Source organism: Marmota marmota, unplaced genomic scaffold (assembly GCF_001458135.2).
Source record: "Marmota marmota marmota unplaced genomic scaffold, marMar, whole genome shotgun sequence".
NCBI classification, from domain to species: domain Eukaryota; kingdom Metazoa; phylum Chordata; class Mammalia; order Rodentia; family Sciuridae; genus Marmota; species Marmota marmota.
Genome location: NW_026000016.1, coordinates 23,213,114 through 23,240,448, shown reverse-complemented (window position 1 = coordinate 23,240,448; position 27,335 = coordinate 23,213,114). Strand labels below are relative to the sequence as shown.

General features: G+C 35.6%; 1 protein-coding gene across 1 annotated transcript in view; it reads left to right on the top strand.

Annotated features, from left to right (window-relative positions):
* Dnah14 (dynein axonemal heavy chain 14) overlaps positions 1–27,335 on the top strand; it is a gene marked incomplete at its 5' end in the record, with an annotated part of 341,751 nt that overhangs the window by 257,994 nt on the left and 56,422 nt on the right. Inside the window, 7 exons of the mRNA XM_048809786.1 lie at positions 5,538–5,678; positions 7,125–7,340; positions 17,462–17,692; positions 18,009–18,130; positions 19,911–20,155; positions 24,645–25,066; positions 25,149–25,347. Coding sequence (XP_048665743.1) covers positions 5,538–5,678; positions 7,125–7,340; positions 17,462–17,692; positions 18,009–18,130; positions 19,911–20,155; positions 24,645–25,066; positions 25,149–25,347 — 1,576 coding nt within the window. The remainder of the gene's footprint in view (positions 1–5,537; positions 5,679–7,124; positions 7,341–17,461; positions 17,693–18,008; positions 18,131–19,910; positions 20,156–24,644; positions 25,067–25,148; positions 25,348–27,335) is intronic.

The window sequence follows — 27,335 nt, the reverse complement described above, 5'->3', positions numbered from 1 at the left end:
AATAGTTGGGTTTATTTTGACATAATCATACATGCATGGAGTTTAACTTACTTTATTTCAGATCCTGGTACCCCCTACCCCATTTCCACCTCTACTCCCTTCACCTATTCTCTTTCCTCTACAGGTCTTCCTTTCACTCATTGATTTATTTATTTTTAATTAATGCTTTATAGATATACATAAGGGTGGAATTTGCTGGAGTATATTTATGCATGTACATAGCATAATCTTGTCAATTTTATTCCACATTTCCTCCCCTTTCCCATCCTCTCAATCCCCTTCCTCTACTCTATTGATCTTCCCTATATGTTTGTGACTACCGAATCCCACTTTTCTCCCCCTTGCTTTCCTCTAGCTTCTGCAGGGGGAGAGAAAACATTCGACCCTTTGATTTTCTGAATCTAATTTATTTCTCTTAACTTGATGTTCTTCAGTTCCATTCATTTACTGGCAAATGCCATATTATTCTCCTTTATGGATGAGTAAAACTCATTGTGTATATATGCCACATTTTATTGATCCATTCATCTATTGACAGGCACCAGGACTGTACCATATCTTGGTTAGAGTGAGTTGCACTGCTATAAACTTGATGTGTCTGTATCACTATAATATGCTGATTTTAGTTCTTTGGATGTATACCATGGAGTGGGATAGCTGGGTCATATGGATGTTCCATTCCTAGTTTGTTTTTGTTTTTGTTTTTTGGACTCTCCATACTGTTTTATATTAATTTGCAGGACCATCAACAATGTATGAGTATACATTTTCCCCCACATTTTTGCCAGCATTTATTCTTATTTATATTCTTAATAATTGCCATTTGACTGGAGTGAGATGAAATCTTAGTGTAGTTTTGATTTGCATTTCCCTGATTGCTAGAGATGTTAAAATTTTTTTCATATATTTGTTGACCATTTGTGTTTCTTCTTTTGAGAAATGGCTGTTTAGTTCTTTTGCCCATTTCTTGATTGGATAATTTATTTCCTTGGTGCTAAGCTTTTTGAGTTCTTTATATATTCTGGATATTAATCCCCTGTCAGAGGAGCAGCTAGCATATTTTTTCTCCTGCCGATTCTCTCTTCATTCTCCTTATCATTTCCTTTGCTGCGCAGAAGCTTTTTAATTTAATGCTTTCCCATTTATTGATTCTTGGTTTTATTTCTTGAGCTTTTGGGGTCTTGCTAAGGAAGTCAATGCCTGTCTAATATGTTAGAGTGTTGACCTGTGTTTTCTTCTAGCAGAACAACTAGTATTCTTACTTGGCTCTATTAAGGAAGTAAAGAACTAAACACAATAAAGCAATTAGATTTAATGGACATTTACAAAATACTCTACCAACAACAGAATACATGTCCTTCTGAGGGGCTCATGAGAGATTCTTCAGGACAGATCATATGTTAGTCCACAAAATAAGTCTCAATAGATTTTAAATTGACAAATAGCATGTAGAGTAGATATTCTGATCATAATAGGGTGAAATTTTAAATCAATAATGGGAAAACTGGAAAATTCACAAATATGTAGAAGTGAAATAACATACTTAAAAAATCAGTGGGTCAAATAAGGGAAATCATAAAATACTCAGAGAAAAATTAAAATGGAAATACAACATACCAAAACTTATGAGATACTCCAAAGGCAGTGCTTAGAGAGAAATTTATAATAGTAAATGCCTACATTAAAAAAAGATCTCAGGCTTGCCTTGTGGCTCAGTGGTAGAGCACTTGCCTAGCACATGTGAAGCACTGAGTTCAATCCTCAGCACCACATAAAAATAAATAAATAAATAAAAAGTTGCGTCCATCTACAACTAAAAACTATATGAATTTAAAAAAAAAAGATGATCTCAAGTCAGAACCTAACTTTATACCTTAAGGAACTAGAAAAAAAACAGATGAAACTAAAAGCAAGCAGAAGGAAAGAAATAATAATGATTAGAGCAGAGACAAAGTAGAGGATAGAAAAACAATAAAATCAATTAAACCAAAGGTTGATTTAAATAAAAAGAAATGTCTTCAAAGCTAACACACCTCTATTTGAGACAAAGAGAGAGAAGATAGTAAAATCAGAAATGAAAGTGAGACACTACTACTTATAAAGATTTTTTTTAAAAAGAAGATTTTATTAAGTCTTCATACTACAGCTAATTACTCATCAACAAAGTAGATGATATAGAAAAAATGGAAAAATTCCTTGAAACACTGAAATTATCTAAACTGACTCAAGAAGAAAAAGAAAATCTTGACAGATATATAATCAAAATAAAGAGGCTGAGGAAATAGCTCAACTGGTAGAGTGCTTCCCTCGCATGCACAAAGCCCTGGGTTCAATCCCCAGCACCACAAAAAAAAAGAAAAAAAAAATCATGGAACAGATGACTTTACTAAACATTTCTACTAAACATTTAAAGAATCATCACCAGTCTCTCAAACTCTTTTAAAATTGTGAAGAAGAGGCATTACTTTGGCTTAGTCTGTTTGGGCTGCTATAATAAAATACCACAAAGTGAGTAGTTTATAAACACCATTTAGGAAGCTAGGAAGTCCAAGATCAAGATGCCAGAAGATTCATTGTCTGGTGAAGGCCCACCTCCTGGTTCACAGACATTTGATAAGGCAGAAAGGATGAGGGGACTTTCTTGGTCTTTTTTATAAGGCCACCCATTCCATTAAACAAGGCTCCACACTTGTTTACTGGAATACTAACCTCCCAAAGGATTCACCTGCTAATATCACCATATTCAGGGCTTGAATCTCAACACATGAATTCAGGAGGGACACAAACACTCAGTCTATAATATTTTCTAAGACCTAGAAAATTCAAGAGATTTCAAACACAACTATAAGCAAAAAGAGATTTTGCTAAGGTTTACACATTAAAATTAACATTCAATAGCAGTAGTTTTCCTACCAGTCAGAAGACATAGTGAAAGAAAACAATCTCATTTATAATAGTAACCAGAAATATAAAATATCTAGGAATGAGCTTTATTATAGAATGTGCAGTATCAATATAAAATACTATAAAGCTCAACCAAATAAAACAATATTCAAAAGATTTTTAAGTTCCCTATATTAATCCATGAACTTGGTGTGATTACAGTTGAAATGCCAGCAGATTTTTTTGGAATTTTTCAAAATAATGTTTTAAATATAATGATTAAATGTAATAAAATTTTCAAAGTGCAAAATAAGTCCTAGATAAAGACAAAGAGCAAAGTGAGGAAAATATTTGCAAATACATATACATCAGATACAGTTTCATAATTTGTAAAATGCTCAAATAAAAAAATGAATAGCTCAACAGAAAAAAAATTGTCAAAGAATAAAAACAGGCAGTTTATAGCCAGTGAGGAGACTTGCTGGCAGATGTGGCAGTTGTGTATAGGGTTGTGCTGCACCAGGCTGACTCCTAGGTGTAAACTTGTATTAAGCCTCAGCCATCATCTTTCATGACATCAGTCAGCTACCACAGTAACAGTTAACTTCCTGAACACTTAACTATTCTAAGCATTTTACCTGTATTAGTCAATTTAATCCTAACACCATCTCCAGGATGAATATTATTGTAAGCCCCCACTTAACAAATGAGGCACAGATATTTCAGATACCCAATGACTAATACCTGCCCCAAAGGCAGCAGGAGCCCACCCTCAGACCTTCCAGTCACTCCTCAAGTGCAAAAATTATAGACATCTCAAGTGTTCAGCTTAGTGGCTAGGTCCTATACATTAATATTTAAATGACTAGGCCATGAGTAACAAAGAAATGGTTTCCTCAGTGGAATCAAAACAATTGAAATGAGCAAGAAAACAAAAAACATACATAAAAGTACAAACAACTGAATAATTATTATGGGTAAACCAGGAATAAATTCTAAGTTATTAGCATAAGCATGCCCAAAGTATTTAATGTGTATGTTTTTGTAAAATATGGGTGTGTGTTCACATATGTGTGTGTATATTATACATATATGTATATATACACACACATATACATATATACATATGTATATGTGTGTATATACACATATATTCACCAATATGCATACATATATGTACATATATACATATATATATATAAATGTACATATGTATTCACCAAGATAATATCTTTAAAATAGGAGAAATTATAAATTACAATAAGCACAATTCTGTCTATACAATTAAATGTATATACCAGGTTCAAGTCTCCAGCTTTCCAATACTGTAACAAAATACCTGAGGTAATCACCTTAATAGAGGAAAAGGTTTATTCAGATTCATAGTTTCAGAGGTTTCAGTCTTTCAATCCATGGTTGCAGCAGTGCTTTTGGCGTGTGGTGACACAGTACATTATGATGGGAGCATGTGGCATAGGGGCTTATGATCACTTCATGGCAACCATGAAGCAAAGATAAAGAGGAAGGGGGCCTGGGTCCCAATGTCACCTTTAAGAGCATGCCCCCAGTGATGTAAGTTACTCTCATTAGATTCCACCTCTATATGATTCTATCACCTCCCAATAGTGCCAAGCTGGGGACCAAGCCTTCACATTATTGGCCTTTGGAGGACATTCCAGATCTGCACTATTGCATCCTGGTTTCAAAGATTTTGAGAAGACATAAAAATTTTCAAAACTAAAAATTACAATAGAAAGGTTATTAAGACTGTAAGACCACAGCTCATGAGACAACAAATGGCAATTTGTGATTACTCCTCAAAGGACTGCTACAAAACAGTTGCATCAGTCTGGATTTAACAAGACTAGAAATTGGTCAGGATTTTAAAGAATGCCTACAATTTACATCCCTTTAAGGGAAGAGCCCAAGAATAAGGGAAGAATGTGATTTGGCAATCCCAGAAACAAGAAAACTTAGAGAATGCTTGGGAGGTATAGAATGAACCAATGTGCTGCAGAGTTCTAGAATTGGGAAAGAGTAATAAAAGAGATGAAACTGGGATGGAAGATTGGGCCCAGATTGTGAAAGCTTTTATTAACTGGGGCAAAACTCTTCAGTCAATTACTTAGAGAAGAGGTCACCAAATTCTTTAAAGCCGAAGTGTTGTCAAGATATTATTTTATCAGCTAATCCTGAAAATATGTTTTCTATGGATATCCTAGGGATAGTTTTAACAGTTCCTTCGTTCCGTCATCCTAACTAAAAAACTCATTCATTTCTCTGGTCTGCTCAGTGTATTTGGAGTAAAAAAAAAACAACAACAAAAAAAAATCTGCCATTTTCTTTAAGAAAAAACCTAGATATGATATAAAATTTTCTTTGTGAAAAAATATAAATCAGAAAGAGATGATTCTTCAAATACTAGGATTCCAAGAAAGTCTATTGAGGAAGGGAAATGGTATTTTAAAATACAAAGTTTAATATCAAAAGGGATCACTTCATTTCTACAGTGTACATTTTCATTGATAATATAATCCATCCAGGATGTGAAAATGAAATGGTTCCACTCTATATTTAGATATAAATAACAGATAAATTCTTGAAATAAAATGAGAGTAAGATTGTTTCTCAATAACAAATCCATTGTGTTTCAGATTGAAGAACACTTGCAGTTTCTGCAGGCGGCCTACAAAGATATTGTTGCTGAAAAACAACTATTAGCAAATCGGAAAAAATTGGTCACCAAGCGCTTGCAATGTGCAGCTATTTTGCTGACTGTCCTAGACGAGGAGAAGGCATGAATTCCCTTGATTTATATAGCCATCATTAATTTTTTCTGGACTCAACAAACCTGATGCTATTTCAATGCAGGCTATGTTGCATGTCTCCTAAAACTATCTCCCTGTCAAACTTCTTATCTACTTCAACAACATATTCACTAGATAAAAGAAAGGAATCTTGTTGAATTAGTCTTAAAAGAGAAGTAAACAGACTACAAAGATCTGAGCTAGTTTCTCTTATTCTTAAAATATCAGCACATTGGGCTGGGGCTGTAGCTCAGTGGCAGAGTGCTTGCCTAGCACATGTGAAGCACTGGGTTTGATACTTAGCACCACATAAAAATTTAAAAAACAAATAAAATAAAGACCTACTGTCTATCTACAACTACAAATAAATTTTTTTGTAAATATATATCAGCACATTTGTGTCTGATGAGGCCCAAAGTAAACGGTTCAATCAGTATGTCATGAGTTTTCCTTCCCTGGCACTAGACAAACCCAATTTGAACACAAGAAAGAGGGGGGCCAAAAGCAAGGTAATATCTTTAGGATGGAAAAAGACATTTTCACTTTTGTCTGTCAATCTTCTGCCACCTTTAATCTCATTTTTTTTCTTTCTCATCTAACTAATTTGCCTCCTCTATATCTCAAAGGATATTCTAAAACTCAAGATAATTTAGTTTAATTATTTAGATAAATGCATATCATGATGATTCTTCCAGAAGGGAGAAGGAGATTCTTATATGCAATCATGCCAGTCAAAAGGAAATTATAGCACTCAAAAGTTGACTGATGTTCCTGAGTTTTGCTGACAAGCAGGGGAACATCATCAGTACTCTAGATTTTAAGCTTCCAGAAGAGAGGGCTCTTACTTACCATGCTTTATTCATTGGCCAATCAAGGATGTATATTATTGGAGAAGGAAGCTCTGCAGCCAGAGAATCCGAGTTCAGATCCCAGCTACACCTATCAGAAGCTTCGTGATCTTGAGCTAGCTGTTTAACTTCTCTAAACTTCTACTTCTTCATATTAAAGTGAAGTCAATAGCACTTGTTTAACAAAATATTGAAGGTGTCAAATAAGATTTTCAAAGTAAAGTGTCTGACAGATGATTAAAGATTTGGTAAATGTTGATTATTATTACTGAATACCATTAATAGCATAGTGAATTGATATTTTCAAAATTACCCTGCTTTATTACACAAAGGATTTGAAATGGCTGTATATCTCAGTAAATATGACATTATTGACAAACCCAGGAACAGGACTAGTATTCCTCCCAGAAAACAATTCTTTTTAAAATGTTATCTATAATTAGCTTTCATACAACTACAACTAGAAACAGTAATATTAATAGTAATGATATATCCAGATTGAAGACCATCATTAATGGTCTTCATCGTAAATGTCTCATCATAGTATATTTTCTATCCACTAACTCCTTTTTATCTTGATATTTAGGCTCGGTGGCAAGAAATAATCAATCACATCGATAACAAGCTAGAGAGGATCCTGGGTGACATGCTGCTATCAGCAGCATGCATCGTCTACAGTGGAGTTTTAACACCAGAATTCCGCCAGCTGATTGTGAATAAATGGGAGAAATTTTGCATTGAAAACAACATTTCCTTGTCTTCCAACTTCTCTTTAATTGAAGCGATGGCACAAGAACCTGAGGTGGTAATATATTTCTATTACCCAGCTAAGTGGTTATTATTGTTGGGGGGATTGGATCTTTACCCAAAAATATTTGCATAACTGAAAATATTAGAGTTTCTTTCAGGCTTTACTTTTTTAAAATTTATTTATTTATTTTTGCATTACAATTCTTACTACACCATTAAATCATAAGTTATCATATCTCTGATTATATATAAGGTACTTCATTTTTTAACATAACTCTAATGCTTTAATTAGTTATATCTGTCCTATTTGTCACCATTTGAGCAAAATTTAAACAATATTATCTCCATTTTAATCTTGCTTATTTCTCTCACTAAAATGCCTTTCACTAGTAAAGTTAGTGAATTTATTGAACCCTAGGGAGCATTCTTAGCTATAGCACAAAATACAGACCTACATTTATCAATACTTTTCATGTATTTATGTAAATTCTATGCTGATGTCTAGAAGATAAAAAAGAAATGTACCTACTTTTTTTAATCCTCAGAGAATAATTTTCGATTGGATTCCTCACTGATAATTCTTCTTAAATTGACTAACCAAACTATGAATTCTCAAAAGCAAATATTGGCTTCTCATTTTCATAATTCTAATAACTAATTTAAACCCAAATATGTCAGTTATTATGTTAGATTTAAATACACCAATTAAAAGTCAGAAATTTTAAAGCTATATAATAGTATAAGCTAAAGTACAAAACAGAAACCATATATTGTTTAGAAAGGACATACCTAAAACAAAAGTTGAAAATCAGAAACTTGGAGAAAATTTACCATAGATTTTTTTTAAAGGACAAAATAGACTTTAGGCAAGAAAAAAAAAAAAAAGATCACTAGAACTAATTAAGCTTTCTTTACTTTAAGAATTGGTTTAATTCTCCAAGAATGTTAATAATTCTAAATTTGTACCTAATAACCTAATTTCAAATTTTTTTTTATTGGTTGTTCAAAACATTACAAAGCTCTTGACATATCATATTTCATACATTTGATACAAGTGGGTTTTGAACTCCCAATTTTACCCCAAATACAGATTGCAGAATCACGTCAGTTACACATCTACATTTTTACATAATGCCCTATTAGTAACTGTTGTATTCTGCTACCTTTCCTATCCTCTACTATCTCCCCTCCCCTCCCCTCCCATCTTCTCTCTCTACCACATCTACTGTAATTCATTTCTCTCCTTGTTTATTTTCCCATTCCCCTCACAACCTCTTATATGTAATTTTGTATAACAATGAGGATCTCCCTCCATTACCATGCAATTTCCCTTTTCTCTCCCTTTCCCTCCCACCTCATGTATCTGTTTAATGTTAATCTTTTCTTCCTGCTCTTCCTCCCTGCTTTGTACTTAGTTGCTCTCATTATATCAAAGAAGACATTTGGTATTTGTTTTTTAGGGATTGGCTAGCTTCACTAAGCATAATCTGCTCTAGTGCCATCCATTTCCCTGCAAAGTCCATGATTTTGTCATTTTTTAGTGCTGTATAATACTCCATTGTGTATAAATGCCACATTTTTTTTATCCATTCATCTATTGAAGGGCATCTGGGTTGGTTCCACAGTCTAGCAATTGTGAATTGTGCTGCTATGAACATCGATGTAGCAGTATCCCTGTAGTACGCTCTTTTAAGGTCTTCAGGGAATAGTCCGAGAAGGGCAATAGCTGGGTCAAATGGTGGTTCCATTCCCAGCTTTCCCAGGAATCTCCATACTGCTTTCCAAATTGGCCGCACCAGTTTGCAGTCCCACCAGCAATGTACAAGAGTACCCTTTTCCCCACATCCTCTCCAGCACTTGTTGTTGTTTGACTTCATAATGGCTGCCAATCTTACTGGAGTGAGATGGTATCTTAGGGTGGTTTTGATTTGCATTTCTCTGACTGCTAGAGATGGTGAGCATTTTTTCATGTACTTGTTGATTGATTGTATGTCCTCCTCTGAGAAGTGTCTGTTCAGGTCCTTGGCCCATTTGTTGATTGGGTTATTTGTTTTCTTATTGTTTAATTTTTTGAGTTCTTTGTATACTCTGGATATTAGGGCTCTATCTGAAGTGTGAGGAGTAAAAATTTGTTCCCATGATGTAGGCTCCCTATTTACCTCTTTTATTGTTTCTCTTGCTGAGAGAAAACTTTTCAGTTTAAGTAAGTCCCATTTGTTGATTTTTGTTATCAACTTTTGTGCTATGGGTGTCCTATTAAGGAATTTGGAGCCCGACCCTACAATATGTAGATCGGAGCCAACTTTTTCTTCTATCAGACGCAGAGTCTCTGATTTGATATCTAGCTCCTTGATCCACTTTGAGTTAACTTTTGTGCATGGCGAGAGGAGGGGATTCAGTTTCATTTTGTTGCATATGGATTTCCAGTTTTCCCAGCACCATTTGTTGAAGATGCTATCCTTCCTCCATTGCATGCTTTTAGCCCCTTTATCAAATATAAGATAGTTGTAGTTTTGTGGATTGGTTTCTGTGTCCTCTATTCTGTACCATTGGTCCACCCGCCTGTTTTGGTACCAGTACCATGCTGTTTTTGTTACTATTGCTCTGTAGTATAGTTTGAAGTCTGGTATCGCTATACCGCCTGATTCACACTTCCTGCTTAGCATTGTTTTTGCTATTCTGGGTCTTTTATTTTTCCATATGAATTTCATGATTGCTTTCTCTATTTCTACAAGAAATGCCGTTGGGATTTTGATTGGCATTGCATTAAACCTATAGAGAACTTTTGGTAATATCGCCATTTTGATGATGTTAGTTCTGCCTATCCATGAACAGGGTATATTTTTCCATCTTCTAAGATCTTCTTCTATTTCTCTCTTTAGGGTTCTGTAGTTTTCATTGTATAAGTCTTTCACCTCTTTTGTTAGGTTGATTCCCAAGTATTTTATTTTTTTTGAAGATATTGTGAATGGAGTGGTTGTCCTCATTTCCATTTCAGAGGATTTGTCGCTGATATACAGGAATGCCTTTGATTTATGCGTGTTGATTTTATATCCTGCCACTTTGCTGAATTCATTTATTAGCTCTAATAGTTTCTTTGTAGAGCCTTTTGGGTCTGCTAGGTATAGAATCATATCATCTGCAAATAGTGATAATTTAAGTTCTTCTTTTCCTATTTTGATGCCTTTAATTTCTTTCGTCTGTCTAATTGCTCTGGCCAGTGTTTCGAGAACTATGTTGAACAGAAGTGGAGAGAGAGGGCATCCCTGTCTTGTTCCAGATTTTAGAGGGAATGCCTTCAGTTTTTCTCCATTCAGAATGATGCTAGCCTGAGGCTTAGCATAGATTGCTTTTACAATATTGAGGTATGTTCCTGTTATCCCTAGTTTTTCTAGAGTTTTGAACATAAAGGGATGCTGTACTTTGTCGAATGCTTTTTCCGCATCTATCGAGATGATCATATGGTTCTTATTTTTAAGTCTATTGATGTGGTGAATAACATTTATTGATTTCCGTATATTGAACCAGCCTTGCATCCCAGGGATGAATCCTACTTGATCATGGTGCACAATTTTTTTGATATGTTTTTGTATCCGATTCGCCAGAATTTTATTGAGGATTTTTGCATCTAGGTTCATTAGAGATATTGGTCTGTAGTTTTCTTTCTTTGAAGTGTCTTTGTCTGGTTTAGGTATCAGGGTGATGTTGGCCTCATAGAATGAATTTGGAAGTTCTCCCTCCTTTTCTATTTCCTGAAGTAGCTTGAAAAGTATTGGTATTAGTTCTTCTTTAAAGGTTTTGTAAAATTCTGCTGTATACCCATCCGGTCCTGGGCTTTTCTTAGTTGGTAGTCTTTTGATGGTTTCTTCTATTTCCTCAATTGATATTGGTCTGTTTAGGTTGTCTATATCCTCCTGACTCAATCTGGGCAGATCATATGACTTAAGAAATTTATCTATGCCTTCACTATCTTCTAATTTATTGGAGTATAAGGATTCAAAATAGTTTTTGATTATCTTCTGTATTTCTGAAGTGTCTGTTGTGATATTGCCTTTTTCATCCCGTATGCTAGTAATTTGAGTTCTCTCTCTTCTTCTCTTCGCTAGCATGGCTAAGGGTCTGTCGATTTTGTTTATTTTTTCAAAGAACCAACTTTTAGTTTTGTCAATTTTTTCAATTGTTTCTTTTGTTTCGATTTCATTAATTTCAGCTCTGATTTTAATTATTTCTTGCCTTCTGCTACATTTGCTGTAGTTTTGCTCTTCCTTTTCTAGGGCTTTGAGATGAAGTGTGAGCTCATTTATTTGTTGGTTTTTCCTTTTTTTGAGGAATGACCTCCAGGCAATGAATTTCCCTCTTAAAACAGCTTTCATTGTGTCCCATAGATTCCGATATGTTGTGTCTGTATTTTCATTTATCTCTAAGAATTTTTTGATTCCTCCTTTATGTCTTCTGTAACCCATTGATCATTCAGTAACATATTGTTCATTTTCCAGTGATGCAGGATTTTTCCTTCTTTCTTTTATCATTGATTTCCAGTTTCATTCCATTATGATCAGATAAGATGCATGGTATTATCTCCACACCTTTATATTTACTAAGGGTTGCCCTATGGCATAATATATGGTCTATTTTTGAGAAGGATCCATGTGCTGCTGAGAAGAACGTATATCCACTTGATGATGGTTGATATATTCTATATATGTCAGTTAAGTCTAGGTTATTGATTGTGTTATTGAGTTCTATAGTTTCTTTATTCAACTTTTGTTTGGGGGATCTGTCCAATGGTGAGAGAGGTGTGTTGAAGTCACCCATAATTATTGTGTTGTGGTCTATTTGATTCTTGAACTTGAGGAGAATTTGTTTTATGAACGTTGCAGCACCATTATTTAATGCATACATATTGATAATTGTTATGTCTTGTTGGTGAATGGTTGCTTTTAACAGTATATAGTGTCCTTCTTTATCCCTTTTGATTAATTTAGGTTTGAAGTTGATTTTATTCAATATGAGTATGGCCACTCCTGCTTGCTTCCGAGGACCATGTGAGTGGTATGATTTTTCCCAACCTTTCACCTTCAGCCTGTGTGTGTCTTTTCCTATCATATGAGTCTCCTGAAGGCAGCATATTGTTGGATCTGGTTTTTTAATCCAAGTTACTAGCCTATGTCGCTTGATTGGTGAGTTTAAGCCATTAACATTTAGGGTTACTATTGATATATGGTTTGTACTTCCAGTCATGTTTATTTATGTATTTATTTATTTTATTTATTATTTTAATTTGGCTTGTTTTTCCTCTTTGATTATTTTTCCCCCCTTTACTGAGTTACCTCCCACTGTTGGTTTTGGGTGCTGTTTTTCATTTCCTCTTCTTGTAGTGTTTTGCTCAAAATGCTTTGCAGTGCTGGTTTTTTGGCTGCAAATTCTTTTAACTTTTGTTTATCATGAAATATTTTAATTTCATTGTCAAACCTGAAGCTTAATTTTGCTGGATACAATATTCTTGGTTGGAATCCATTATTTTTCAGCGTTTGAAATATGCTGTTCCAGGATCTTCTCGCTTTCAACGTCTGTGATGAAAATTCAGCCATTAACCTAATTGGTTTACCCCTGAATGTAATCTGCCTCCTTTCTCTTGTAGCTTTTAATATTCTCTTTTGGTTCTGTATGTTGGATATCTTCATAATTATGTGTCTTGGAGTTGGTCTATTATGGTTTGTATGTTTAGGGTCCTGTAGGCTTCAAGGATTTGGCAATCTATTCCATCTTTCATGTCTGGAAAGTTTTCTAAAATTATTTCATTCAAAAGATTTCTCATTCCTTTGGTTTCGACCTCTATACCTTCCTCTATCCCAAAGACTCTTAAGTTTGGTTTTTTTATGACATCCCGTATCTCTTGGGTGTTTTGCTCGTGGTTTCTTACCAGCCTTTCTGCATTGACTATACTCTTTTCGAGTTGATAAACTTTGTCTTCATTATCTGATGTTCTGACTTCTATTTGATCTAATCTACTTGTAATATTCTCATTTGAGTCTTTGATTTGGTTTATGGTTTCCTGCATTTCTAGGATTACTGTTTGATTTTTTTTTAAATCTCTATCTCCTGGTAGAGTTTATTTTTTGCTTCTTGAATCTGCTTGTGTAATTCATTTTCAAAGTATTCTTTCATTGTTTGGACTTGCTGTCTAATGACTTCTTTAAGATTCCATTCCATCGGAGTCAGGTATGCCTTGAGTTCTTTCTCTGTCCATTTTTCTTATGCCTCTAGGTTCTCCTGTAAACTTAAGTTGTCCTGCATTGTTTGTAATCCTTTTTCCCTTGTTTTTTCATGGTGTTCACATTACTTTCCAACTCTGTTTAACTGCTGTGTTTCTGTTTTCTCCTATAAATTTGTTTTGGTTTTGTATATCTCTGTGGTCTCTCCTTTGTGGTGGGAGACTATGTCTAGAGATGTTGGACTTTCTTGTAATTTAAAGCGGATTCATTCCTTTCATAAGAGGCTTACAGATTCTGTAGGCATATAGTGATCTGTTGTTGGGTCTTAGGACTTTATATTTAGGTTGGGTGCTATGATGGTATGAAGGTTAGTATATCTTGGCTACTTTGGAAGATTGCTCTACTGAAGGGGGATATTAACAGGCGAATGGATCAGGGTATTTGGAAATAGCTAGGTACTTAGGAGCCCTATAGACAGCCTCGGAACATTCACCTATTTACATTTAGAAAATTACATGTAATGAAAGTCGTAATGCTTGGGATGAAAGTTAGGGGGAAGGGGAAGGAAGAAGTCCTTAAAGAGAAAGAGGGAGATAAAAATAGGTAGAATAAAGGAGAATGGAAAGAACAATAAAAATTGAAAAGGGAAAAGAAAAAAAATGATAAAGTCTTAGAGTTCTATTTTCTTCTCTTCCAGTAGGTGGAGCTGTGCCCTCTGAGCCAAGCTTCTGCCCTCTATGTGCCGGCACCAATCCCTGTAAGGCGGCTCCTCTTCCCCTACTGGGCGTCTCTCCAATCCTGTCAGTCTCTTCTCCGGCCCCTCCCCCCCTTCCTCCTGCCAGCCAGCCGGTCCCTGCTCTCTGGTCCCTGCTCACCGGAGGCGATCTCCACAGATCTAGTTACACTTGCTGCCCCCCTGAGTTCCCTATTTCCCGAACGACTGAGCACTCTCTCTGTTTGCCTTTCACCGGACCCCAAGGTTGTGGAGCGGGTGATCTGGGAACCGTCAGCTTAATTTGCCTGGACTCCTTCAGTGGCCAAGCCCCAGGGAGCTGGCAGCTAAGGCCTTGGCTGTAGCTGCTGGTAGTAGGGGGAGTTGGGGGTCGGGAGTCCCCTCTGCTTCCCTCGGCCCCTGCAGTCACGTCCACGGAGCTCTGGAGCAAGATTTTTGAGGTTTCCCAGCTGTATGTATCTGGTGGGGATGGGAGTCACACACCTGTTGAAGCCGATTCCGCTAGGAAGGGATCCCGTCCACCAAACTATGGTGATGTCAGCCCCAGACTCCTTGCAGGAGTGTCGGATGGGAGGGGTGGGTCTGGCCTGTCTCTGGTCTGTCCCAGTCTGGGTTTCAGTTCTCGGTCCGCTGTTTCATGAAGGCTTGGTTAGCAACCTCTTCAAAGAGTCTCTACACCGCACACAATCTCCGGCAGTGCTGAAACGCCTCCTTCTGCGCTGATCGCCAGACAGCTGCGGCGGCCTGCACCTCCGCACACAGGGTGGCCGAGATTCACCCGTCTGGGGCAAGCTGTCTCCTCCAATAATCCCAAACTCCCCGCCTAGGTCTCACTTCAGCAGAATTTTGCTGGGAGTTTCTCAGCAGGCAGAATCCGAACATTCTGATGTGTCTCTCTGTCCACGTGGCTGAGGAGGTACTGAAAGCGCTGCCTCCCCGCCCGCCGCCCTGTTGAATCCTTCCTCAAGAAATAGACTTAATGGAGGCCTGGGGTTGTGGCTCAGTTGTATAGTGTTCGCCTACCACATAAAGGGCCCTGGGTTCTATCCTCAGCACCACATATAAATAAATAAATAAAATAAAGGTATTATATCCGACTACAACTAAAAAATAAATATTAAAAAAAAAGAAATAGACTTGATGGAAATATACAGAACACTGTAGCCAGTGCCTACAGTTTGCACATTCCATGTAAACACAGGTAAAACACTGCCAAAGTTGACCATATGATGGACCATAAAACAAGTTTTAGCAAATGATAATGAACTGAAATTACACAAAGTATGTTGTCTAACGAAAATGCAAGTAAGCTAGAAACCAGTATTAAGATACCTTGAAAATCCTCATATTTTGAGAAATGATGAAATATATTCCTAAACTAGCCATAAGCCAAAGAAGAAATTAGAATTGAAAAAATGAGGCATTGGTGAAATGTTGCCTTCTAGATCATGTATGTAACAAAGAGATGTCCATTATCAACACTTGTATTTAACATTGTACTAGGAGTATAGAAAGGCAAGGGGGGAAAGATAGAATTGAAAAAAGAAGACATGAAAAAAATACAAATTTTTGCAGATATACATTAAAGTTTAGACCTGCTATTCAGGTTTAAGGGCTCTCTCTGGAATATAAAAAGAACTAGTAAAAGTCAGTAAGAAATAAAGACATATACAATCTAGTAGATAAGTGAGCAAAAGCCTTGAACAGGCAGCTCACAAAAAGGAATATGTCCAACTAGCCAGCTAACATATGTAGATGCTTAACCTTCATTAGGGGCTCATTAGGAGTATGCAACTTAAATCCAAAATGATAAAGATACCACATTGCAGACTATCAGATTGACAAAAATGTATAAGACTGAAAATATCAAGAGTTAACAAGGATATGGAATAACAGAAATTCTCAAAACTGATGATGAGAATGTAAAATGCTATAATTATTTTAGAAAACTGCTTTTCATCACTAATATTTAAAATATACCACCCTATGACCCAACTTCACATCCTAGTTTTTTACCTACAAGAAATGCATACATAACTCTATCAATAGACATTTAAAAGTTTATTATAAAATAATAAACTTATTTATTATTCTTAATAGTGAATGACTTGAAACCATCCAAGTGCCCTCCCCAGCAGAAGAGATAAGTAAATCTTGGTATGTTGATAAAGTGGAGTTCTTGACAGCAATGAGAATGAATAAATACAGCTAGACAACATGGATGGAGGCAGACACCCAACAAAGGGTTTAAGATTTCATTTATCTGAAGTTCAAAAATTAAGCAACACTGTATTGTTCAGGAATATATAAATAAGTAAAATGAGAAAGAAAGGAGTGGAGTCAAAAGAATGGTTACTTTTTGAAAATAGAATCTCTGCTTTGCTATTGAGTTCAGGGTGCCTGTTCCTCTCACCGTACCAACCTTCACTCCTGTCTTTGCCTATATTCAAACATGGTCTACATTCCAGTGACAGGAACACTTGCACTTTTCAGAATTTTTTATTATCTTTTATATTTCCTTTTATGCAGACTTCAAGAGTATGCAATTCATCGTAGGAAAGCATCCCTGATTTCTCCAGAGAAGTCCTTGCTACCTTTTGCCAGAAGGTTCCCGATGTCTCATTCCTTCTCCTACATCCTTGAGATTTCTTGGCCTTTTTCTCCCAACATACTGTTTTCTGTCATGAATAGGCATGGAGTCAGCTTCTGAGTCAAATCCTAGCTCTGCCTCTATGCTGTCACTATGATCATGGTCAGGGACCTAACCTTTTAGCCTTAGTTCCTCCGCCTGAGAAATGAGGGCATTCGAGTAATTTAACTAAATCACACACACACATATGTGCTTGTCAGGTGGTAGGTTTGAAATAGAGTAGCTGTTATCATATTTGTATAACTTTATATTATTGCATGTTTTGTATGTGCATTAACATCTAAGAGCCTTGGAAACAGCTGCACTCTCATATTTTTATATCTCCCACAGTATCTTTTTGTGATTGGGCCCTGTAAATGTCTTTACTGATGAACAAAAAGGTGTAAGTTAGTGAATAATTACCATTTTAAAAATTTCACATCCAAGTTTCTTTAAATTGTTCATTTCTTTAGTCTTTTGAAAGATTATTTTATATTCTGAAGGCAATGATTCTGTACAATCCTTAAGTATCCCAGAGTATACTAAAGATGTGAAGAATTTTATGAAATCTCAAAGTACTAATGGTTTCATTCCAGATACGCCAATGGCATAATCAGGGGTTACCTCTTGGTCAGAACTCAATAGAGAATGCCATCTTGATCAAGAATTGCCAGCAGTGGCCACTGATGATTGACCCACACAAGCAAGCACACAACTGGATCCAACAGATGGAAGGAACTGGGCTGCAAGAGCTCTCTGCTGAGGACAACAATTACTCCAAAAAGATTGAAAATGCTATGAAAACAGGAGAGAGTGTCTTCTTGAAGGTGTTTGGACAATATGACCTAATTCCCTATTTCCAGCAACACATGCTATATACAATGAGCATAAAGACTAAAAATTTTAAGTGATAGGTAACTCTGTCAGAGAAAAAAAATTCATATATATATATATATATATAACATATGTACACATTTAATATCTACAGTGAGTTTTGAATATTCAGTTCTCTTAGAGCTGTCTTTCATTCCAGGTATTTAATAAGATTTAAATGTTTAAAATAGTAGTGCTTTCAACTGATTATCTAGGATAATTTTCTTAATTATATCTGTTTTGTTCTTTGTTTTTTGTTTTATTTTTCAGAATCTCCCTGAAACATTTTCTCCAGGCTTGATGGCAATTCTGAAGAAGGATATCTATCAGAAAAGAGGGCAATATTTCATAAGAATTGATGACTGTGAGATTGAATACAATTCCAAATTTAGGTAATATCTCTAACAGTTAAATTGTATCAAATGTCTATATTTTTTTAAGACAGATAATGTTCAAGGCCTTGTATTTTCGTCTTGATAAGCTCCCACCTGCCTGACGGCAAAAGTAAAGTTGCATTTTGAATATGCTTTTTTGTTCGTGTGTTGCTGGCAAATAGCACTCATCAGTGTGCAGAATAAAGAACAGATTTTTATTTATTGACCAGTATTTTTCAAACTGTGCCCAATGAAATCTGTGGGTTTCTTGAAGAATTTCAGAAGCTGAGCAGAGAGGGTAACAAACACTGGCCATGCTTGATCCAGAGCTCGGATTGTTCCACTTGCCTAACATATACTTGGGTGGGGCAAGCTTTTGCTGCTTTAGAAAACAAACCCATATTTAATAGCCATGCAAAAAGAGATATTTGCCTAGAGATAAAAATACTGTACTCATGTTCCCAGATGGAACTGGCCTCTTGGAAACCCACTTCCACTAGCTAACTTCACAAAGAACTTATTATGAAGTCGAATTTGATCACCACAAAAATATGATTTCCAAGAAAATAAGATATTTGAGTTGTTCATGTTTCATTCTCTTCTTATAAACAAACATATCAGAAAATCAGTTTCTCATCAGAGGAGTTCTGGGTAAGCAAGTTATCAGCAAGGGAACCAGAAGATTTGAAGGGTCCCTAGCCAGTTGTTCTGCACTCCTTCCCAATAATTGTGCAGCTTCTCCCCAAAGGGTCTGTTTGGCTGTGTACACTTTCCCCAGGGCAGGGCTGCAGGCTTGCCTCATTCTTAGAATTCTCTCTCCTACTGTCCTTTGTTCTGTTACTAAAACATTTTCCCAAGTTATGTTCCTCAAAACAGCATTTTCAGGGATTTAACAGGTATCACCCAAATAAAAGGTATCCAAGGCTTTTTTTAAAGCAGTGGGTTAAAGTTAAACAGGGACTTTCTGTTAGGAATTTAAAAACCTCCCTATTCATTGAACCCTTTTACTGTTGCATGGAATAACCCTTTGGAAAACACCATGTTAAACCATGCTTTTTTCTCAGTGGATACACTGTAATTAAGTTACAGCTCTAGAAATGCACATAAAGCTACCTTTTCCTGAATTGACAACCTGTCCTCATGTTCGAAATGTGTGTACTTGAGGAAGGGATAGAGGACACTGTTTAGAAGACAGACTTCGAGAACAGGTGCCCTCTTCACTTTCTGGCCATTGATATGGGCAACTTATTTAACCTCTCTGAGCTTCAATTTCAAAATAGATTGAAGAGTTGTCCTCACTTTATTTGATTGCTACTCTCAGGGCCACCACCCTGTTCTAAGCCACCTTCATCTCTCACGACCTAACTTCCCATTTTTCTACCTCCCACCTCTGCCCAGGTTGTTCTCAAGACAGCAGCTAGAGAGGTCACTTAAAAAGATCATATCACTTCTCTGCTCAAATCCCCTAACTGACTTCTCTCATTCAGGGTAAAAACCAGTCTTTAAAAATGGCCTAGTTCCAGGTCATAACTCCTACTCTTTAGCATTTTTCTTTACTCTGTCCTCATGTTTAAATATGGTCTGAACCTAATTTATGATTGTGTTTTTTAAAGTCTTAAATAGAAACTTATTCACACAATGTAAGTTGAGAGACTACTTTGTTTACAAGGCTGAATAATACTAAAAATTAACCTTGTCTTCTTCCAGGAAAAAAAATGTTTTGCATTATTAAGTAATTTTGTTTTATTTTTCTCCTTCTGTATATTCTTTGAATAACTGGTATCTTTGTTGTGTTTAGGTTATACTTATCTACAGAAATAGACAATCCCCATTTTCTTCCATCAGTTTATAATTTTGTTACTATGATCAATGTCATAGTAACATTCCAAGGTTTGCAAGATCAACTCTTATCTACTATATTAAGTCATGAAGTTCCTCATTTAGAATATCAACGCTTCCAGATTTTAGACAGTATTTCTCTTGGTGCTATAACTATTGAAGAACTGGAAGAAGAAACATTGAACTTACTACAGAAATCACAAGGTAAGTGCAGCTGTTTAGTGAGATTAAGAGACCTTGAATGAAGATCAGAATAAAAAGTTACAAGGACCAAATTTTGAATTGGCACCAAAAATTTTCACAAGATAACTGATTAATGCAGGCAAACCATCCCATTTCTAAGCTTAAGCATTGTGAATATCATAGGATGTTGGCCATCTTAATCTAAGAATAGGACAAATCTTAGAGATGCTGGTTAGTTCCCGCCTAGGCTCCTTGCCCGTATTTCAAGTACCTGATACCTATAAAATGTCTAAACTTTAGATTACAGAGACAAAAGATTGGGTTTTCCCCAAGTTTTAATACTAAAGGATCTTTTAAAAAGAAACAATTCACTGATTTTTAATTTATGCCATTAAAATACTCTGCTTATTAAAATAGCAGTAGAAATTTTTTTCCTCTTCCATGTAAGAAATATCTAAAAATTCATAATCATTACAGCATCTAAACTTAAATTTAAGTTACATTCCTGGGTCACACTGACATATCTGCTCCTAATTCAACTGTAATAAAATATAACAATATCTAATAATGGAATTTTTCTGTTTTAACTTGTGACTCCTTAGGACTTCAAAATTTCTCATATATTTTAGTTCCTCAATTAAGTTTATGGATAAGGAGTAATCTGTATATTTTATTGCTCTTCTTTATTTCTATTTTTATTGCAAATGCCCTGTGAGTACACCACAAACTTAGTAACTGAACATTTACAGGTGGAGCCCTGATTTGTATTTACTTTTAAAGTTCTCTACACAATTCTAATTTTCATTACTAATTAAATATTGCTTTTCTAATCTAAAAGGCTCATTATCTAGGATGCAAACTCAATATTACCAGACACTTTAGTAAAATAAGCTGAAAACTAGTTTTTTAAAAGATAAATATATAATATATAAATAATAAAATAGTAATAATGATATAATTTTTGAAGAAGAAACAGAGTTTGATAGGGCATAAAGTTGCCATACCCAGGAGCAATATTGTGTGAGCCCCCATTTCTACAGCCTTAGTCCATACTCAGTCTCTTGCTCCTCATCCTGACCACCATTCACCAATGCCACAAGGGAGCCAAACCACTAGTGGAGGGCATTCCCTAAGACTATCTAGAACTAGAACCATGAACTTCGTGAGAACGAGGACAGGTCTACCAATTTTGGTGCAGTGATGAATTTAAGCCTTTCCTTCCCACATTATGCTTACAGAACCCACAACACACACACAAAAAGTATGTATCCCTCCACTTATGTATTCACCTTAATATAGGATTGCCTTCCTCGACAAAGTACTGCAACACCAGCACTTTACTGAGATCTATGACCAAAAGAGGAATGTCTATCATATGGAGTTCTAGTCTTGCCTCAGTAAGATTACTGGGATGTGGAGAAAACACTGATTTGTTCAGCATGTTCAGAAACTATCTAAAAAACAAAAAGAAAGAAACAAACAAACAAACAAACAAACTAATTGTTACAGCATAAAATACCTAAGATTTCAGAAATGCTTATTTTTGTGCCTTATAGGACTTCACATTTTATCATAAAAATCCCAAACTACCAAAAAATAAATAAAGTGGAGAAGGTAGTGAGGAGGGTATATTAGTCCCTTTTTGGTTACTATAATGAAAGTCTTGAGACAGGCTAACTTTATATAGAAAAGAGGTTTATTTATATCACAGGCAGGAGTGTATGTGAAAGGATCTGATCACATTTCCAAGAAAGAAGTTGGGGATCAGGCTTGCTCTTATATAACACCTCATTCAGGGGTCCCATGAGAGCTACGCTTCTGAGAATATCTCCCCCAGCACACTTCTCACGAGGCCCCACCTCTTAAAGGTGGCTCTGTTTTTCAGCACCATCACATTAGGGGCCAAGTCCCCCAACCCAGGAACCCTCAGGACAAACCACTTTCAAACCACATCCAAACCACCACAGAGGGTGTGCCTTTCCTAACTTGAAAAGTGCAAAAAATCTTTGACTATTGCTATGCCATTGTCTTGACCCAGTTCTAGAAAGAGATGTGTGCTAGCTGGATAATTTTTAAAAGAAGTCTGAAACTCATATTTTGCAACCACATTTATTAAAAAAAATAAGCTCAAAGTTCATTATATCTTATGTCAGCAACAGGCAAATCCTCACTTAGAAGTGTGTTTGTTTACTATGAAATTTTAAATACACATCTATGCCTGGAAGGATCTGACTTTATTCCTTTCCTATGTTAATTACACTTAACATGCTCTTTCTTTATAATATCTGAATAAACTATGCTTCTATTAATGACAAAACTAGGTAGCTACAAGGACAAGGTTTCCATATGTTTCCTTATAAGACTGTAACCATCAGTTGGTAACCCCTAGGGAGCAAAACAGCTAGGTACTATGTAATATACGTAAAAGGTAACATCATGGATCTAACAAGATTCAGAACCACAGCCTCTCCCATTTCATGGACCACTCATGTAACAAATGTCATATTTTGGTAAAACCTTTGCATACGTTGGAAAAAAGATAGGTTTAATAAAACAAATGGATATTTAAGTTGTTAAATTTAAGATAACACATCAAAGCACTAGAAGTAATGTTTTTTCAAAAGATGAGTTCCAACCAATTAATGGTCAAGGAATCAATTTCAATTCTATTTGCTTAATAAGATAGACTAGAATACAAAATATCACAGGACATCACATGAAATAATAATATGCCTGTTATTTTCTGTAAATTTAATTTTAATTCTCTTATATATAGTGGTTCACTGTGTAAATTGATTCCACATGATAGATGGTTCCTTACTGTATGCCTGAAATAAAAATATAACCCATAAATACTAAAATAATATCAAGAAGAGATGAGGGAGTAGAAAGTGGGGCATAACATAAAAGCCCATCTTCAGCATAAAACCAACAAAAAGCCCACAGTAGAAATTCTTATGTAAAGAGTAAAGAATGACATTTGGAAAAGTAAGAGGCTCAAAATAGCCAAAGCAATCCTCAGCAAGAAAAGTGAAGCAAGAGGTATCACAATACTAGACCTTAAATTGTCCTACAGACCTATAGTAACAAAAACAGATATGTAGACCAATGGTAGAGAATAAGAAGACACACAGCCAAACCCACATAAATACAGTTATGTCATACTAGACAAAGGTGCCATAAATATACATTGGAGAAAAGATAGCTTCTTCAACAAATGGTGCTGGGGAAACTGGAAATCCATATGTAATATGATAAAATTAGACCCTTATCTCTTACCCTGCACCTAATAGAAGAAAAAGTAGGCACAACTCCATCATATTGGCTTAGGGACTGAATTCCTCAACAAGACTCCTAAAGCACAAAAAGTAAAATCAAGAATCAATAAATGGGAGGGTATCAAACTAAAAAGCTTCTTAACAGCAAAGGAAACAATCAAGAACACAAAGAGAGAGCCTATGGAATGGGAGAAAATCTTTGCCACTCACACCTCAGAGTATTAATCTCCAGGATATATAAACAACTCAAAAAATTTAACACCAAAAACACAAATAACCAAGTCAATAAATGGGCAAGGGAACTGAACAGATTTCACAGAAAAATAAATATGAATGGTCAACAAATATATGAAAAAAAATGTTCAACATCTCTAGTAATTAGTGAAATGCAAATTAAAACTACACTGACACTTCATCTCACTCCAGTTAGAATAGTAAAATCAAGAATATAAGTAACAATAAATGTTGGTGAGGATATGAGGGAAAAGGCACACTCATACATGGCTGGTGGGACTGCAAATTGGTGCAACCACAGTGGAAAGCAGTACAGAGATTCCTAAGAAAACTTGCAATGGAACCACCATTTGACCCAGTCATCCCATTCCTCAGCATATACCCAAAGGACTTAAAATCAGCATAATATAGTGATACGGCCACATCAATGTTCAGAGCAGCTCAATTCACAATAACTAAGCGGTGGGACCAACCTAGTGCCCTTCAAAAGATGAATGGATAAAGAAAATGATGTAGATTATACACAATAGAATGTTACTCAGCCATAAAGAATTGTAGCATTTGCTGATAAATGAATGGAACTGGAGGCTATCATGCTAAGTGAAATAAGCCAATCCAAAAGAACCAAAGACCAAATGTTCTTTCTGATATATGATGCTGACTCACAATAGGCGGTATGGAGGGAAAAGTGGAGGTTCACTGGATTGGGCAGGGAGAAAATGAGGGAAGAAAGGGAGGATGGGAATGGGAAGACAGTAAAATGACTCAGACATAACTTTCCTATGTTCACATATGAATACATGACCAGTGTAACTCTACATCATGTACAAGCACAATAATGGGAAGTATGATACATATTCTATGTATGTATGATATGTCAAAATATACTCTGTCACATATAACTAAAAATAACAAATAAAAAAAGAGTACAAATGAAGAAACAGGTACTTAATATTACTACAGTTTTTATTTAAATTCACTTTTTTGTTTCTCTTTAGGATGCATATTAGATGATGAGGAAATGGTAGATACCTTAAGAAAATCCAAAATAATTTCAAATGAAATTTCAAGACGCAATGAAGCAACAGAAAAAGAAAAAAGTGAAATGCAAGCAACATATAAAAACTACCTCCCCATTGCTACTCGAGGTGCCCTGCTCTACTTTCTAGTGGCTGATCTTACACAAATCAACTGCATGTACCAGTTCTCCCTGGACTGGTTTCATCAGGTTTTTGTTTTATCAGTAGTTTCCAAAAACAAAGAACAGGAAAGTGGCTTGAAAAGAGAGAGAACATCTCTGAATCAAATATCTCATTTGATTATGAATACCTCAGAAGAACCTAACTTGGAGAGAGAAAAAAATTGTTTAGACAAGCATGTTAAAAATGCAGTAGATGTGTTGACAAGAAATATTTTTAAGGTGAGATATTCTTTAATGTGAATTTTGCATATTTCTTTAATCTAACTGGGTTAGTCTAACCTTTGTATTTTTTTTCCTCTAGGTGGTTTCTTCAGCTCTGTTTAATGAACATAAACTCTGCTTCTCCTTTCGGCTTTGCACTGCAATCATGCAAAATAATGCTAATGGAAACCTAATGCAGGATGACATTGGATTCCTATCAGAAAAAGAATGGAATACCTTTTTATATTCTGGCTTATTGATAAATATTAAAAGTGTACTACCCAAGCCTAGACTTAATAGTAAGTAAAAGTAATTTGTCTGGATATAGGGAAAAAAATTGAAAATGTCTTTCTTTGCAAAATACTAAAATATCTCCAAGGTGCTCCAAGTCACTGCTTCTATAATTGATTAAATTAAAGTAGATTGAAATCAAGCACAATGCCTATTTTATCACTGTACCTCCTAGTTGGTGGGGAGTACAATTGGTGCTCACTAATTCTTGAATTAATGAATAAATAAATAAAAAGTAGTATGGTTATAGCAGGCCTAATATGCAAAGCAGAATATCTAATTGTGGTCAATAGGAATACACACACACACACACACACGTTAGATACCATTTGGAGTTAAACTTTACCCCTCCTGAAAAAAATTGCCCTCACTTTCTTATGAAAAAGCCTTGAAAATTTGAGCCACAGCATATCTGTCCAAAAAGCTTAGACAAGATTCTTTAACTATTGAATTTTTCCAAATGCTCCTGTGTTGTACATTTTATATCTACAATGGCATAAATGTTATGGCAGTAAATGCATTCACACTGTTGTGCTGAAAAATAAGAAATTTAAAGGAAATCTGATATTCACAAGGAGGTATGGAGTGGTGGTTTGTATTAAATTTTGTTGACTGTTTGGAGATCATTAACAAAAACTAGGAATCAGAATAAAAACATGAAAAGAGTTACTTTTAAGTATACCCGAAATATGGATAGTCCTCTGTTGTATGTGTGTGTGTGTGTGTATCAAAGCATGATACTTAGTGAATGTTTGATAAATAGCCACTTATAGCCATTGAATCAACGAATGATCTTGTGGATTTATTATGATTCTTTTGCTTACATAAGAAAGAAACTATAACAGTAGCTTAAACAAAAAATAAAAATAGAAAGTTATCCAGGGATTCTGTGGCATTTTAGAAGCAACCAAGGAAAAATGTAAACATCAAACATTGATATGAAAACTATTAACATAATAGTAATCATGAACAAGTTGGCAAAGTAGCAAGAGAAAAGTGACTCATGTATACAAGGTAGCTTCTAGGGGATTGCCAGCAGATTTCTCAGCAGAAACTTTGTAGGCCACAGGCAGTAAAATGATATATTCCAAGTGCTGAAAGAAAAAAAAAGTGTCAACTAGAAATGCTGTATCTGAAAACTATCCTTCAAAAATGAAGAAATTAAGGCTTTCCCAGAAAAACAAAAATTTAGTTTTTTACCTTTACACTTGCCCTACAAAAAAAAAATGCTAAAGGAACTCTTTCCATTGAAACAAAAGCACAGCAGTCAGCAGATATTGATATCCCAATATCAGACAGAGTCTCAGACACTCATAAACATAAAATTATACAAAAATATTAGGTTCTCCAATAAAGGTAAAAGTATAGAGGAATGTAGTTACTTTAATGCTTGTAAATTAAATGACAAAAACACTTTTAACTATTCTATAATTATGTTCATGGATAAACAATGTAATTTATAACATCAATAATGTAAGATATGTAAGTAGAGCTTGAAAAGAGTTTCTATATATGACGAAAGTTAAGTTGTTATCAGTTTAAATTAGAATGCTATATTAATAAGGTGTTCTGTGCAATGGTAACTGTCAGATCAGGTGAGGCGGTCAGCAACCAAAGGAGGCAGATTTTAAAAGGCTGCTGAACGAGGCTTTATTGAGATACCACTCCCGGGCAGAACTCGATCAGACCCACAGAGGGAACAGGAGAAGGGTCTGAGGAGAAACCTCGTGGAAGCTCGATCTGACTAGACTTTTATGGGGCTTACAGCAGGAAGGGAAGGGCTTGGGACAGGAAAAGGTGTTTTTAGGGTCCCTTGTCCCTTTGGAGTTGGTCAGGGGAGTTGGCTGAACTCCAGGATTGGCCAAGGGGTCATGCTGATTGACAGGCGTTAGTCAGGAGATCTCGCTGATTGACAGGCATTTCCCCCAGCACCTGACTGATGTTCCTTTCCCGCGTGGGCTGCTTTGTTCTAAGTCTCCACTAAGTCACCACCAAG